The 16,932-nt window shown below is 39.9% G+C and overlaps 1 protein-coding gene across 16 annotated transcripts in view; it reads left to right on the top strand.

The window, feature by feature from the left end:
- TIAM1 (TIAM Rac1 associated GEF 1) overlaps positions 1-16,932 on the top strand; it is a 400,429-nt gene that overhangs the window by 366,809 nt on the left and 16,688 nt on the right. For all 16 annotated transcript variants that reach the window (XM_082459733.1, XM_082459738.1, XM_082459732.1 and 13 more), the window contains 6 exons: positions 163-342; positions 1,662-1,730; positions 2,042-2,167; positions 7,591-7,699; positions 11,208-11,387; positions 11,484-11,602. In XM_082459733.1, coding sequence (XP_082315859.1) covers positions 163-342; positions 1,662-1,730; positions 2,042-2,167; positions 7,591-7,699; positions 11,208-11,387; positions 11,484-11,602 — 783 coding nt within the window. The remainder of the gene's footprint in view (positions 1-162; positions 343-1,661; positions 1,731-2,041; positions 2,168-7,590; positions 7,700-11,207; positions 11,388-11,483; positions 11,603-16,932) is intronic.

Raw genomic sequence — 16,932 nt, 5'->3', positions numbered from 1 at the left:
GAGCTCTCAGACGTGTGGAGCAATTTGGGGAAACGAGAGATGTGATTCATGTGTGGCAGTTCATTAACCAGGAAGAATATCTTTAGGAGGGACAGATGTCAGACAAGTCTCTGTAGTGAGGGATAACTTCGTCTGTCTTGCCTTTTCAACTGTGCTCTGAAGAGCACGGAACAGGTGGCCGCGTTTTGCCGCAGTCTGCACGAGATGAACCCCTCTGACCCGAGCCCGTCCCCCCACGACTCTGCCGGGCCTCAGCTGGCCACCATGAGACAGCTAACGGACGCCGATAAGCTGCGCAAGGTCATCTGTGAGCTCCTGGAGACAGAGCGCACCTATGTGAAAGTACGTCTTCTCCTGCCCTCCGTCTTGCATCCTTCCTCCCGTCCTTCGGAAGGATGCAGGCTCTGTGTTTATACTGATGTTGACTAACAGCAAAGCCAGATCACGGTCTTGAAGAGTATCTTGGTCTCTCCTATGGAATTTGGCCTTGATTCTGAACGTTACGATCTCCTTTTGTGTTTTAGGGAAGCATATCTATTCTTATAGCACTTCATTGATATAAATAACTGATTGATTGACTCAGAAAGGAGATGATGGTGAATGTTAAGTGAACCTTCTGACCTTTCTAAATATGTTGTTGAGCTCATACCAAAATTGAATTCGTTTTTGACAAATTCAAGTAGTAGTATCTTCACAATCTACTTTGAGTCTAGGTAGCAGGATATCAGGACTGTTTTGTGTTATCATTTGTTCTGACATTTAGTTATATTCCTGAAACTATATCATTTGTTCCTATATAATTTATAATACATACAACTATTGTTTAAAAGTGATTAAAGAAGACAATTTAAAAGCGATAAAAACTTTATTTAAAATTTTATTCATGAAGTGGACAGTCTCCTTTTGTAGAACTGCAAAATGGGACAGAAGGCAAGAAGCTTTCATAGGGTAAAGAATAAAGAACAAGGAAGAGACAAATAGGCAATACTTGATTGGCTGGGGCCACGTAGTCAACCTTGGTTGGGGTGAGAAGGCCCAGAGTTGGCCTGGCGTTTGGAAATTGGCTGAGTGGATATACTACATTCTGGTCAAGTGGTGTATTGACAGGGACACAAAAATGATCTAAATTTAAGTTTGCTGACACGACACCCCAGGCAGAAATGGCTCCATCTTGGGCCTAGAAAGTTATTTCAACACTATATAATTTATAATATATTCCTATAACTATATAATTCATCTAATTATGATAATTGTATAATGATATACTCCAACTGTATAATTTAGTTATGTTTAGTTCCGTGTTACAATAGTGTGATCTGTTTTAGTCTTTAAGTCAGAGGTCAGCAAGTTATGGTCCTTGGGCCAAATCCAGCTCTCTGCCTGTTTTTACAAATAAAGTTTTATTGGAACACAGCCACACACATTCACTTATGTATTATTTATGCCGCTTTCTTGCTACAGCAGCAGAGTTAAATAGTTGCGACAGAGACCATATGGCCTGCAAAGTCTGAAATATTTTGAGAAAAGGTTGGCTCACTTCTGCCTCAATGGACCTCAGTGACCTAAAGACTGAAATGTTAGCATTTGGGACATAATTTTTTTTTCTTTAGATTCTTTATAGACTTTTAGAAGTGCTAATCCCATATTCTTTCAACCCTTAGGACTTAAACTGTCTCATGGAGAGATACCTAAAACCTCTTCAGAAAGAAACTTTTCTCACCCAAGATGAGGTATGGTGGCAATTGTCTGAACTTTGTGAGGGTCACACTGTAGCTTGACTTGGTGAAGAGGAAGGACTGGGGAGTACACACAGTACTGAGAGCATTTTGAATTCATTTAATTGTAATAAATAGGTCAAATTATTGCCTGCAGAGCTCTTGGTGTGAACTTGGAGAGGAAGGAGGGAGCTGCCCCACCTTCTGGTGGTGGGAGCAATACCATAATTATAAGTATGGGTAGAAAAACTTCGAAATCAGAAGCAAATAAATGTTCTGCGCACCAATGAAATATGGGGTTGATGAAATTCTTTTGCATTTTCCAGCTTGATGTGCTCTTTGGAAATTTAACTGAAATGGTAGAGTTTCAAGTAGAATTCCTTAAAACTCTAGAAGATGGAGTGAGATTGGTACCTGATCTGGAAAAGCTTGAGAAAGTTGATCAATTTAAGGTAAGTCTCATCCTCAAATAGTGTAAAGCTGCCTCTTAATGTCAAGGGTGGGCTATCCTGTAGGTCAAGTCGAATCTCCTAATAACACATCGCAGGAGGCATTGTTGCCGTGGTCTTGAGTCTTCACTGAACTGCCAGTGGAGTCATTTCCTAAAGGGAGTCTGAGAGTGGAACGGACTGCATCTTGCTTTTCTGGCTGAGGTAGAACCAGTACCATTGACTTGCATTAAACTGGTGTATCTGCTGACTTCTACTTTGGAAGATGTGCCTACCTTTTGTTCTGTTTATGTAGGGGCCTTTAATACTTGCTATTAGCAAATTAGACTAGCACTCTTGGTTTTCCAATAAACAAATTAACTTATCTTGTTCTGGGAAACTGGTTAATGGAAGTGCTTATCAATTATCTAGGAGGAAGACAATCTTCCAGCACACAGTGTCCTTGTAGGCTTTTTTTTTTTTTTAATTTTTTTTAAAAAATTTATTTTATTTTTGGCTGCGTTGGGTCTTTGTTGCTACACGTGGGCTTTCTCTAGTTGCGGCGAGCGGGGGCTACTCTTCATTGCGGTGCACAGGCTTCTCATTGCAGTGGCTTCTCTTGTTGTGGAGCACAGGCTCTAGGCACGCGGGCTTCAGTAGTTGTGGCGTGCTGGCTCAGTAGTGGCTCCCGGGCTCCAGTGTGCAGGCTCAGTCGTTGTGGTGCACGGGCTTAGTTGCTCCGTGGTATGTGGGATCTCCCCAGACCAGGGCTCGAACCCGTGTCCCCTGCATTGGCAGGCGGATTCTTAACCGCTACACCACCAGGGAAGCCATGTCCTTGTAGCCTGAATGAGGATTTATGACTGGTACCTCAGTGAGGATGCTGACAACGTGTCTCCTTCTCCTTGGTTGGCTTTCCCTTATTACAGAAATTTCCTGTGCTGTGTTTCTGATTGACAAAGGCTCATTGATTCATGCACAATGGTGTTGGCTTACATGTCACCCTCATATACTTTTAAAAAACAGATTAATTGAGGTATAATTGATATACAATACACTACATATATTTAAAGTGTACAGTTTGATGAATTTTGACATACATGTACACCTGTGAAACCATCACTTCAATCAGGATAATGAACATAATATCACCCCTAATTGTTTTTCCTGCTCTTTTGTGATTCCTCATTCCTTCCTCTTAAGGCCGCCTCTTAGCCACAGGCAACTATGTCTGCTTTCTGTTACTACAGATTAGTTTGCATTCTGGAATTTTATATAAATGGAAACATATAGCATATACGCTTTTTTATGTGGTATCTTTTACTGTGTAATTATATTGAGTTCCATCCCTGTTGTTACATATACCCGTAATTATTACTTTTTTATTGCTGAGTAGTATTCCATTGTGTGGATGTACTGCACTTTGTGATCCTTTCCCCTTTCTTGGGCATTTGGGTTTTTTCCAGTTTTTGGTGACTACACATAAAGCTGCTGTGAACATTTATGTACAAGTTTTAGTATGAATATATGCTTCCATTTCTCTTGAGATAAATACCTAGGAATGGAATGGTTAGGTCATATGGTAAGTGTATGTTTAACTTTTTAAGAAACAGTTGAACTATTTTCCAAACCGATTCCAGTGTACAGTCCCACCACCTGTTCCTCCTCATTCTTACAACAAGGTCGGGTCACTCTTTTTAATTTTAGCCATTTTAGCAGGTAGGTGGTGGCACTTCATTGTGGCTTTAATTTTAGTTTCTCTAATGACATGACTATTAGTATCTTTCTATGTGCTAATTTGCTTTCAGTATCCTCTTTGGTGAAGTGTCTTTTCAAATCATTTGCCCATTTATTATATTGGATTGTTTTCTTATCATTGAGTTTTGAGAGTTCTTTGGAAATTTTGTGTATGAGCCCTTTACCGATATATGATTTGTAAATATTTTCTTCTTGTCATACAGTATCTCCCAAAGAGCAGAAGTTTGTTTTTTTTTTAAGTTGATTTCTTTTTTTTAATTGAGTATAGTTGATTTACAATGTTATGTTAGTTTCAGGTGTATAGCAGAGTGATTCAGTTACACACATACATACGTATACGTCTATTCTTTTTCAGAGTCTTTTCCCTTATAGGTTATTACAAAATATTGAGTATAGTTCCCTGTGCTGTACAGTAGGTCCTTGTTGGTTATATATTTTATATATGGTAGTATGTATATGTTAATCCCAACCTCCTAATTTATCCCTCCCCTGAGAAGTTTTTATTTTTTAATGAAATCCAAGTTTTCAAATATTTTCTCTTTTGGGTCATACTTTTGCTGTCTTATCTATGAAATCTTTGCCTAAACCAGGGTCATAAAGAGTTTCTCCTATGGTTTCTCCTAAAAGTTTCATAATTTGGGGATTTATATTTAGGTCTCTGATCTGGTGTGAATCAAAGTCAATTTTTTTGCATATGAATATTTAATGTTTCTAGCACTATTTTTTGAAATGACTATCCTTCGATCCTTTTCCACTGAATTGCTTTTGCACTTGTGTTGAACTCGGGTTCAGTTGTCCATATAGTTGGGGACCCCCATACACTTTGACTGTCTTCTAACACTTGCAGAAACCTGGCTGTGTAATGTTAGTATGTATACAGGTTTGTAGGATGAGATGAAGACTACCCCTTTGATATATTTTTTTGTGTCATCTCTTTACAGTCCCTCTCTGCAACAGGAGTCATTTAGAATGCACACACACATTCATACACATAAGCATATGGACGTGTATTCATGTATAGTTCTCTATTTTTATTTGGATGTAATTTCAGACTTACAGAAAGGTTGCAAGGATAGTATAAAGAATTCCCAGATAGCCTTCTCCCAGCCTTCTTCCAAATGTTAACACATTTGCTTTATCCTTTCTCTCCCTACCTATTTCCTTTATGGATGTGTGTGTGTGTGTCTCTGTATACAGAATATAATTGTTTTCCCTGAACCATTTAAGAGTAATTTGCAGGCATAATATCCCTTTAACCCTAACTACTGCATATAGTTCATTTTTTGTGTGTTCAGAAATTGCTTGTGTTAGTTCATTTTTCTTCTCTTCAGGGTAGTTGGTCATACTATCCATTTGAAGTACAGTTTGGTTCATTGATAAATTAAGTAATAGGATATTAGAACACCATGATGAGGGCCAGTAGTTTGTCAGTTAATCAGAAAGTTGCTTAATGTGGAACATAATAAAAATGCGGACAGACCCGAAAACATTTGGTTTTAATCTAAAATATCTAACATTCATTATATTCATGTAGCAGGCTTTTGCTCTGGGTCCAGTTCTTTGCGTTTAGAGTCAGTTGATCACTTCAGGAGAGTTTAGTTATCAGAACTGTGATATGAACATAACTGTGTTATGAGCAGAGTTATTCTAGGGAGGGGTTGGCACGTGATCCTTTTACCAAGTTCACTCTAAGCAGTCACTGTTGTAATTTCCATTTAAGTGGAACCTTCTTCCCCGACCTTCATTTCACTAATTTAGTGCCTAATCTGACCCTCTCCATTCCATCTGTAAGACATGACAACTGGTGCACGTTCAGTATTCTTGGCCCTGGGGCTGCTCTCTGGCACTTCTGAGTTGGCTTCTGGACAGTCAGTTTTCACTCTTAAACCTGTTGCTGTTGGTTTCCGCCATTGCTGCTTCATTTAAATCCTGATTATATATTTGCCAAAAATATAAAAACTTGTTAAAATATTCAAATTGTGTTGCCTAAGACAGTATTAGAAAAAAAAAATTGGTTCTGAGGTCAAATAAGTTTTGATAAAATTTCCCCTTGGAAGTTTGCAATGTCCGTCAGCCAATGAGAGGCTCTGTGAAGTCCTGCAGAAGAGAAACACGGGGGAAATGCAGTCTTTGTGTAGAAACCCCTCATGTTTGTGCACACTTTGTGCTCTGAGATCATTTTTTAAGGCTGGAAGAACAAATGAATACCTTAATGTTCTATCTGTGTTTGCTGTATGGTATGTGCCTAGTAAATATAAAGTTAAACAAATGAATGACTTGATATGGCTAAAGTAAGACGTTACAATTAGAGCTTTTTCTTATATAGTTTTTCTCATTTGATTGTTGAATATGGCTCAAAGGGTGACTATACCTGCAGAATCAGACTGCCCCTCCCGAAACCCTCTCGGTCAAGGGGGTGAGGTTTGGGGAGGGATGGGGCTTGAAAAGTAAAGGAGGAAAAGTACAACATGTAGGAAAAGAATTTAGGCCTCTAATTACCAGTTATGTGTGGTTCATAATAAACCTTTTTTGTTTTTTTAATAGACAGTCTATCAGATTTCTCTGCATTGTTCATTCAATAAAGTACACTTTGTGGAACCCAATTTATCACTCAAATCTAAAGCACATATATATGGAGTCTAAAAAAAAATGTGGTTCTGAAGAACCTAGGGGCAGGACAGGAATAAAGACGCAGACGTAGAAAATGGACTTGAGGACACGGGGAGGGGGAAGGGTAAGCCGGGACGAAGTGAGAGAGTGGCATGGACATATATACACTACCAAATGTAAAATAGATAGCTAGTGGGAAGCAGCCACATAGCACAGGGAGATCAGCTCGGTGCTTTGTGACCACCTAGAGGGGTGGGATAGGGAGAGTGGGAGGGAGACGCAAGAGGGAGGAGATATGGGGATGTATGCGTATGTATAGCTTAGTTTTTTGCTTTGACCGTACGTTTTAAATTCTAAACTTAAATAAGCAATACCTCTTTCTGAACTAGACTAGATCATTGTGAAACCTTATAGAAGATACTTTTCTGAGGCCTGTTACATATATTTATATACAATGTGTAGGATAAAAAGTATCCCACCTCAGGCATATTAAATTCCTAATAGGGAAAGCCTCCACCTAGGTTTGATCCTGTTGGGGCAGAGGGTATGGCCTGGGAGACAGTACTAATTCCTGTAGTTGAGTCTATTTCTTATGTTCTTATCTATTCCTGCTAGAAGAGAGCATGGCATTGGAGAGGGTGGAGTTAGTGATTAGGGAAATGTGTTTTCTATTTTGGGAGATTTATGCATTTCCTGCCTTTATTTGGTTTGTCACTTCTACCTCCCAACAGGAACTAATGAGAGAATTCAGGAGATTTCTGTCTTTTCCAAAATGCCATATCTACTTTCTCGTTAACATTCAAACGTCCCAGATAGGTCACTGAAAGACACAAGCCTGGAAAACCAGTGACATCTTGACTGTAATTACCGAGAAAGCCAAATCCAGCATCTATTACACAAATATGTAAGCCCACACACTTTCCGATAGGCCATCAGTGAGCTGAGACAGGCTGTGACAGGTGTGAGTGATGCTGATTTGTGGGGAGAGTCAGGCAGATGCGAGCTCCCTGCTGTATCCTGCTGATATTTCCAGATGAGGAGGACCGTAAGCTAACTGCATTGTTTCTCGTTAAATCCAGAAAGTGCTGTTCTCTCTGGGGGGATCCTTTCTGTATTATGCTGACCGCTTCAAGCTCTACAGTGCCTTCTGTGCCAGCCACACGAAGGTCCCCAAGGTCCTGGTGAAAGGTAAGTCCTGCGAGGACTGGATAGCAGGTGGACCTGTTCATTGTCAGTTCACATCTGTGTGGCCAACTGTGGTTGGGGGCTTCTGGACAGAAATCTAAGAGTCATTGTTGTGCCAGATGGATGTTCCAACAGGCCACAACTAAGGGTACAGTTGTTCCTCAGTATCTGTGGGGGATTGGTTCCAGGACCCTACCCCCCGCCATGGATACCAAAATTCGAGGATGCTCAAGTCCGTTATATAAAATGCGTAGCATGTGGGTATAACCTACGCACATCCTCCCATATACTTTAAATCATCTCTAGATTACTTATAATACCTAATAAAATACAAGTGCCATGTAAATAGCTGTCCGTGTGCAGCGAATTCAAGTTTTGCTTTTTGGAACTTTCTGGAATTTTTTTTTCCAGATATATCCTACCCATGGTGAGTTGAATTCACAATGCAGAACCTGTGGATAGAACCTGTAGATACGCGGGGCCAACTGTACTGAGAAATGAAATGCAATATAACTTGAATTAACAGTTTTGTCAATTTTCTTACCATGAACGTTTTGCCTCAGTTCTTTGGGGCCAGAATTGATGAGTCATTTTACAATTAGGCAGAAACGTAGGGAGTTTAGAATTCCCCTGCTTTATTTCTATTTTTCATTAATTTTGTTATAACCTACCACACTTCATACACCTTTCTGTGGCATTTCATTTTTCCCTCACCTATTTTTGTTCTCAGGTGTGTGATAATGGTCACCACCATCACTACTAAAATTGTTTCAATTATTTACAAAAATCACTCCAGCTGTAATTATATTTTGCATGGAAAAGAGGAGAATTTTTAGATTGGCAAGCTGGTGTTTCTAAGTGTTCTAGGAAGACGATGGGGTGTTCTGAGAGTCTCCAGAAAGTTGTTTCGCTTCCATAGTTCTGCATGTGACTGTTCATAGGTTAAAGGATTAGAGAAACATGTCCTTGGTAAACAGTAGAACCAATAGAAAGTTCGATTTCAAAGAATCTCTGGAAATCAGCCTACTCTTCTTTAACACTTTACTGTGGCTGCCATGTAAACAGCTGCTGAATTTGTAAATAATTTACTTATATTTATGTTTGTTGCCAAAGAGAACTAGCTTGATTTAATTCAAAACGTATTATAATAAACATTAATACAACACAGGTCTCTGGACAACAAAAGATCCTGCCCCAGATAATGACATACTTAATGATAGTCATAGTCTAGGCAAAAGAGTTCTACTTCAGCACAAAAAACTTAAAGGGAACCTGGGAATTTCCTTGTCCTTCTGTAGGACAAGGAAATTGTTCCGCTCTATGGCCTAGTCAGTGGTTTTACACATGCTGAATTGGTCATATAGTTCTGTGTGTGTGCATCTTTTTAAACTTTAACTGAATGCTATGTTATGAGAGTTTTTAACATAACAGTTTTAGAGCACTTTGCTCTAGGGTAAAATTATATACTCATGAGAGTTCTTAAAGCAGTTGTGTTACTTTTAATCATTTGATTACATTAAATTCTGCCCCTATAGATTTTTAAAATTCAAAACCATTATTTTTTGCACCTGAAAAATATTAGAAAATCCTTCAAAACCATCCCTTAAAACATTAGGTGTGACTTACATTTTTCTAATGGCCAAATGTGCCAAGAGGATGAAGAGAACTCTTTGAGGACAAAAAGCCTATGATTCTTAACAGACTCCCATCTAGGTTGCATGGGAGTGACGCTCCTTACAGCTCAAAGAGCTGAGAACCATGCCCTCTTTTGCCCTGATGTGAAATACACTTGATGGGTTAAACGCACATGGCCGTGTTTTTGGACATGAGGACTTCAGGGGGAATTCCTAGGCCCCTTGTGGACATGGACCAAGACTCGGGATGTCCACGGAAGCTGCAGCCTCCTCGTGCATCAGCTGTGGGCCTGGGCTCACTTCCGAGGCCCTGGGCTCCTCCGAGGCCATCTCATTCCCAGTCTTCTTTCTCTTCAAGGATTTGGTGGCTGGACCCATGGAGACTGATTCCTCTTAATGGGGCTTAAACAAAATGAAAAGATTGTAGTCTTTACCAGGCCTTCCCCACATGATTGCTGTTTATCTTAATTGAATAAAGATAGTGAGAAGAATCATTTTACAGTTTCATGGTGTCCTTTTACAACATCTTCTGTTCTTAGCTCACATTCCTAATCACTGGAGATGGAAATATATTTTTATCAGAAGCTTAAGAAATATATGCCTACAGTTAGTCACTTTGATATATTGTCCTTTCTTCTTCCCATTCTTTGCCCTCACTTCAGCCTCTCTGTCCGCCATTTCTTTGCACCTGGAAGGCATAAGTCGTGTCTTCCTAATTATCCACTGGCAGGTACCTTTTGTAATTGTCTGGGGACCCACAACTCCCCAGGACTGCTTTTCAGCCCAGCTGGGACACAGATAAAAGCCCAGCTGGTGAGGAAAGTGCTGCCTGAGTTACCTTAGGTCAGATGTATGTTTCCCTCTGAAATAAATCCTAATAGCTGGTAGCACTGAATTAACATAGAACAGATCTTAAAAGGCGTTCACTGCAGGGGATCAGCCTTGCTCCACTTACCAGAGCTGCAAGGCGCTGCTGCTGCTTTTTATTTTCCTTCCTTTTCTCAAAAGAGGTTCTACTAGCAAGGAAATGCTTGAAAGATTAGAAAAACTGGCATAAGGAGTGTTTTAAAACGTAGGCTTTCATATTATTCACATATGGTGAGGCCAACAGATCAGGAGACAATTGCCATCAGAAAGATAGTTTGTTACTCATGGTTCCCACGAGAAGGGGGAGTGTTATGCCATGCAGGGCCATGAGGGGAAGCACCAGAGCCCACCAGGAGACAGAATGAGTGAGGGGGAAGACATGGGCAAGACCCTTTATTGTGGTTTCTGCAGGAAGGAATGGGTGAGGCAGGGTAAACAGGTTTAGGATTGGGTAATTTGAACAATCTCAGCAGGCTCTGGGGTGGAGGGGCTGTCCTGAGTTGTCTGGTACCTGGCTCTGGGGTGATCAGGGCAGGGGAAATAGTGGCCTAGAGTATAAAAGCCTAATAGAAGAGGGAAGGAGGCAGGTGGCTCTGGATTGGTTGGCTTGCATGTGAAAGGCATGCTTCCAGGTGGGTCCTTCACCATCTAGGAATTGGCCAGCTCTGAGATGGGCAGTTTCCCCAGGGTCCGTAAGGCCTCAGCTGTCAAAGTATCAGAATAAGAAGACATTCTTAATGCAAGGACGATAAACAGCAGCCCCTGAAAATCTATGTGTGTAAGATTTACAAACTCTGCTATCCCTGAACTCACTGGGCCGCCCCTCAAATAAACAAATAAATCTGATGGACAGGCCCTTGCAGTTGTCCCTCTGAGCCCTCTTTCCCCCCTCTGACAACTCACGGTACTCTCAATCCTGTAAAAAGGCATCTGGGAATTAGTGAGTGAAATTGTGAGAAGGGAGTCATTTGGACATCCTGCCCAGACAACCTGTATTTAAACTCTTCCAGCCAAGATGGACGCGGCGTTCAAGGCGTTCCTGGATGCCCAGAACCCGAAGCAGCAGCACTCGTCCACTCTGGAGTCTTACCTCATCAAGCCCATCCAGAGGATCCTCAAGTACCCGCTTCTGCTGAAGGAGCTTTTCGCTCTGACGGACGCGGAGAGCGAGGAACACTACCACCTGGATTGTGAGTCACGGGCCCCTGAGATCTGCTCCTTGCTCGTGTCGCCATGAGAGTCTTGAAACAGCCTTTTCATGTATTTCATGACCTCTTTTCTTCCAGTGGCCATCAAGACTATGAATAAGGTTGCAAGTCATATCAATGAAATGCAGAAAATCCATGAAGAATTTGGGGCTGTGTTTGACCAGCTGATTGCTGAACAGACTGGTGAGAAAAAAGAGGTAAGGACCCCCACTTCTTCCCAGCACACCTATCCATAGAGCTGGGTTGGTTTGTTTCTTTATAAGGTGCTATTTGTAAGTAAAATAGTTACAAGGATAGTGTTTTTGTTGGTGAAACCTTTTTTTAAATTAAAGTATAATTAATTTACAGTGTTGTGTTAGTTTCTGGTGTACAGCAAAGTAATTCAGCTTCTTTTTCGGATTCTTTTCCATTGTAGTTTATTACAGGACATTGAATGTAGTTCCCTGTGCTATACAGGAAGACCTTGTCGTTTATCTATTTTAAATATGAGTAGTTTGTATCTGCTAATCCCAAACTCCTAATTTATCTCTCTCCCCCCTACTTTCCCTCTGGTAACCATAAATTTGTTTTCTATGTCTCTGAGTCTGTTTCTGTTCTGTAAATCAGTTCATTTGTATCATTTTTTAGATTCCATATATAAGTGATACCATACGATATTTGTCTTTCTCTGTCTGACTTACTTCACTTAGTGTGATAACCTCTAGTTCCATCCATGTTGCTGCAAATAACATTATTTCATTCTTTTTTTTATGGCAGAGTAATATTCCATTGTGTATATATACCACATCTTCTTTATCCATTCATCTGTCAATGGATATTTAGGTTACTTCCGTGTCTTGGCTATTGTAAATAGTACTGCAATGAACATTGGGGTGCATGTATCTTTTCGACTTAGAGTTTTCTCCAGATATATGCCCAGGAGTGGGACTGCTGGATCATATGGTAGTTCTATTTTTAGTTTTTTAAGGAACCTCCTTACTGTTTTCCATAGTGGCTGCACCAGTTTACATTCCCATGTTGGTGGAACTTTTATCCTTTACTCAAGGCTACATTGTAAATTTTCTTTCTCAGCTGAATTATTTCTTAATACAGGAAACATGTCCTGATTCCACCCCTTCACCCTTGGGATCTCTGGTTTTGTTCTGTGTTAAGTGTGAGAGTGAATTTCCATGAACGCAACTTGGGCTGTTTCTCTAAACACCAATGAAGGCGGAGGCTATATCCCCAGAGATTAGAATAATAACCGGCATGTAGTAGGTACTCAATAAATACTTGTTGAGTGAATGAAAGTTTCAAATGTCTATGAATCTTTTTTTTTAAGTCTGCCTGAAAATCTACTTAGAAGAAATAGTCACAGGAACAGATATACTTGAGAAAAACGTAGCATGAGCTCTAAGTTGTGCCTGAGTTATTGAGAAGAGCTTATGTGAATAAAAATGCTGATAATACTAAAATGAATCAGTATATCATTACAGATATGATATGTAATGATATTCATCAATGCCTCTGTACCTCATGATTTGATTGGAATATTGTCCTCGTTTTGCTTTCTGCCTCAAAAAGGAGACAAGCTGGGAGGGAACTATGAAGAAAAACTCTCTTGCTGTGATTGGAAAGAGGGGGAAAGGCAGTGGGGCCGTGGGGGGAGAGAGAATGGGGGTAAGGCTTGGTTGTTTAGTCTAGACGTGAAAACAACCTTATCTTCAGAGGTATAAAGGGTTATTATCTAGGTTCACGTTTATGTCCTCAGTGAAACAAAACAAGGTTTTGGACTATTAAAACATTTTTCAGGAAAAGGTAAATTCATGATATCTCGTAGAGATGTACAAGTGAACACATATGAAGGAATTTATTTTACTCAGATGATGTGAGGGAACCAGACAGTCAAAATAGCACAGGTATACATATGAAGTGAAGAAATGTCAGGATGATTTGTGAATGGAGACAAATTGGTTTCTCTACAGCACGAGGAAGTTGCTACCAGACTGGAGAGAATTTATACATTTATCTGTTACCTACACCTTACAAAGAGTGGCAAAGGAGTTCAAAGGCACATAGGTACAGGGTTGGACTCTGATAGCCCAGGAGGATGTGCATAGTTTTCCACGGAAATACAATTTATTTTTTCTACATGATATTTCAGGCAGAGCATGAGAATGTTCTCAGTCTACCAGGCAGATAATTTAATCTTTCAGAGTGTAGAAAGGATGGACACTGCTACTCTTGATTTAGTTCCCATTTTCTTGTAAAACTATTACAGTAAGAAAAACATACTATGTTTATTAAAGAAAAGGGCAAACCTCAGAGAAAGGCAAGGAGAAAAATTATCTATGATCTCAAAACGCAAAACCTCTTGATGTTTTGGTGTTTATTTTAATTAAAAAAAATTATGTATATTATATACTTGAATATTAAATATAGTTCCTTATATATTCTTGAATATTTTGGAAGTTATTTTGTACCTTAAATTTTTTTATATTGAACAAAGAATTATTTAATTTTCATGTTATTTTAAATGATTCAAAAGAATCCTTGAAATTATTGTAGAATATTTTATTGTGTGATTGAACAATGATTTACTTAATTCCTATTGTCAGGCAGTTCTCTTGGCTTCATTTATTGATGGCTATGAATAATACTGCAAACGTTTTAGATCATAAGGCTTCTTCCATCCTGTGTTTTAGTTTATTTCATTTTGACAGGAGTGAATTTTATTGGGTCATGGAAATGAACAATTTCAGTGTATTTCATTATATTTTTCATTATATTCTGAATTGATTTCTGAATTTTAATGAGAGCAAAGGACCATTATGCTAAAGACTAGAAGGTGATATGGATAGCAGTTTGCAAAGACTTGAGAAAAAAAGATGAATATGATTCAAAAGTCAGAGACTATAAAAAGGGATATGGCTTTGGTGAGACTGCCTGTCCTCTAAAATAAAATTCTGTCAACCAAGTAAGAAATCTTTCCAGCGAGGAACAAAGAGATACAGTGCTATACACAGCAGTCTCTTGTGAGCAGAGATTTTGTTAGGAAAAAAAAAATTGTGCAAAAGATGGAAGGAGGGACATTTGACCATATACCAGTATTACAGGGTAGGAAAGTCCTATATCAGTATTAGGATGTCTGAAGACCAGAAAAATGAAGGCTTGGAGAAGATGCCAGAGAGAGCACTGAAAGATTATGTCTTAGCACTATAGGAAGAATAAGAAAGAAATAGGCCCCTAAAAGGGGCCAAAGGTATCGTAGCCAAAGACAAATTGATTACTCAAAGAAAATGACTCAAATCTACTTGATCTCTTTTTTTCTCGACAGAAGAGAATGGTCTTCTAACTGGAAAGGATAGAGTGGTCTTGATTCCACAAAAATAAAACCACAGGGAGAATGGTCCTGGGGAAATAGGATGCTCTGTGCCAATATCAGTTATAATTCTGCAACAGTACTTACAGCAAGCAGTATATTGGAGCAGCCATGGAAACAGCCTGTAGAGGCAGACATTTACAAGTTATGGCCAGATTTTCACAAAGGTGATTCCTGATCATTGAGTAACCTTTTAATGTCAATATCCAGAAAGAAACCTAGACTGGTACTGTGAACAGTTGGTAAACAGGAATGGGAATATTTATCAGTTTCTACTGGGAATGGTAGGTCTATACTGAAATGGTAACATTCCAGGGACACAGAGTACCTGATGCCATCACCAGCCAACTGTCCCCGGGAGGTCCCTGAAGACAGATATCCACAGAGGACAAAGAAACAGTTTATGGTGAAGCTGGACCTTCAGTCCCTACCCCATGTTAAACTCTAGGGAGTTGGGCTGGACCACACAGAGCAAGCATCCCTTTTGCTTAGGTCAGAGGAAGAAAAGGCCAAGGAGGGCATTTCCCCTTAAAAGAAGGGCTCGGAAAGCCTGACTCAGCAAGGCATCCCAGTCCTTGCTGGGGTAGAGGCCTTGTAGCGGAACTCAGTCTCAGAGTTTTGATAGGATGTTCGGAAGGGGACCAGTGGAAGGCCAGGGGAGAGGCTGTTGGCCAGAGGGAGCAGCCCTGACCCCCTTATTACATTTACAGCGTGGAAACTTGTCAAGAGAGAGGAACCATGTGCATTGGGACTGTATCAGCCTGTTTTCACCAGGTAACAAAGAACTAAAAATCTTAGTGTTCATGACAGCAAATACTTGTATTTCACTCGCAGGGTGTGGGTCAGCTGGGCTTTGGCTTGTCTTGCTGAGCTTCAGGGCTTAGGTCTCAGAGTGTGCCATGTCTCTTCGTTCTGGCATCCAGGCTGAAGCAGCAGTGATTGTCTTGAGTATGTCCTTTCCATGGCTGGAAGGCGGAAGCTTATGAGGGCTGGTGGAAACTTTTGATACCAAGTGCACGGCCCAACTCATATGGCCAAGCCCAAAGACTTCGGGGCTTAGCCTAGTCTAGTGGGAAGTACTAGAAAATCACATGGTGGAAGGTGCAGATACATAGAGGGAGGAAGTAGAGTTTGAACAGTGATCTACTCCAGTGATCTTTAATCACTTTTTTTAAATTGAAGTATAGTCGATTTACAATGTTGTGTTAATTTCTGCTATACAGCAAAGGGAATCAGTTATACACATACATTCTTTTTAAATATTCTTTTCCATTATGGTTTATCACAGGATATTGGATATAGTTCCCTGCGCTATACAGTAGGACCTTGCTGTTTATCCATCCTATATATCCTAATTTGCATCTGCTAACCCCCCACTCCCACTCCATTCTCCCACTCCCCTTGACAACTACAAGTCTGTTCTCTATGTCTGTGAGTCTGTTTCTGTTTCATAGATAAGTTAGTTTGTGTCATATTTTAGATTCCACATATAGGTGGTATCATATGGTATTTGTCTTTCTCTTTCTGACTTATTTTAGTTAGTATGATAATCTCTAGTTCCATCCATGCTACTGCAAATGACATTGTTTTGTTCTTTTTTTATGGCTGAGTAGTATTCCATTGTATATATGTACCACATCTTCTTTATCCATTCATCTGTTGATGAACATTTAGGTTGTTTCTATGTCCTGGCTATTACATCAGTAAATAACACTGCAATGAACATAGGGTTGCATGTATCTTTTTGAATTACAGTTTTGTCTGGATATATGCCCAGGAGTGGGATTGTTGGATCATATGGCATTTAATCACTTTTAAAGACATTCCCTCTAAGGCTGTGGACCAGAATGGTACCAAGGAATTTGACATATGTATATAACCACTCCGCTGTGGTGTGTGGGGCATGGGTAGTGGAGACTATATAGTTCCCTTAGTGGATACTTGCCTGGGTGTTTGGTTGACTAGTTACTTAATACGTACAAAGTAATACAATTGCTTAATGTTTTTAACCACTGACGTACTACTAATGATATTGCTCAATAATAATTAGAGTAATTATTAACTATTATAATGATCCCAATCATTATAGTGGCAGCAATACCACTGTATTCTGTACTGCTGGAGCCCCATCTCCAGCACTGTAGCCTGGCCTGGTGGCTTGAGAAG

The sequence above is a fragment of the Balaenoptera physalus genome, assembly GCF_965194825.1.
Source record: "Balaenoptera physalus genome assembly, chromosome: 4".
In the NCBI taxonomy this organism is placed as follows: domain Eukaryota; kingdom Metazoa; phylum Chordata; class Mammalia; order Artiodactyla; family Balaenopteridae; genus Balaenoptera; species Balaenoptera physalus.
The sequence above is the reverse complement of the archived record's forward strand: the minus strand, read 5'-3'. Positions and strand labels throughout refer to the sequence as shown.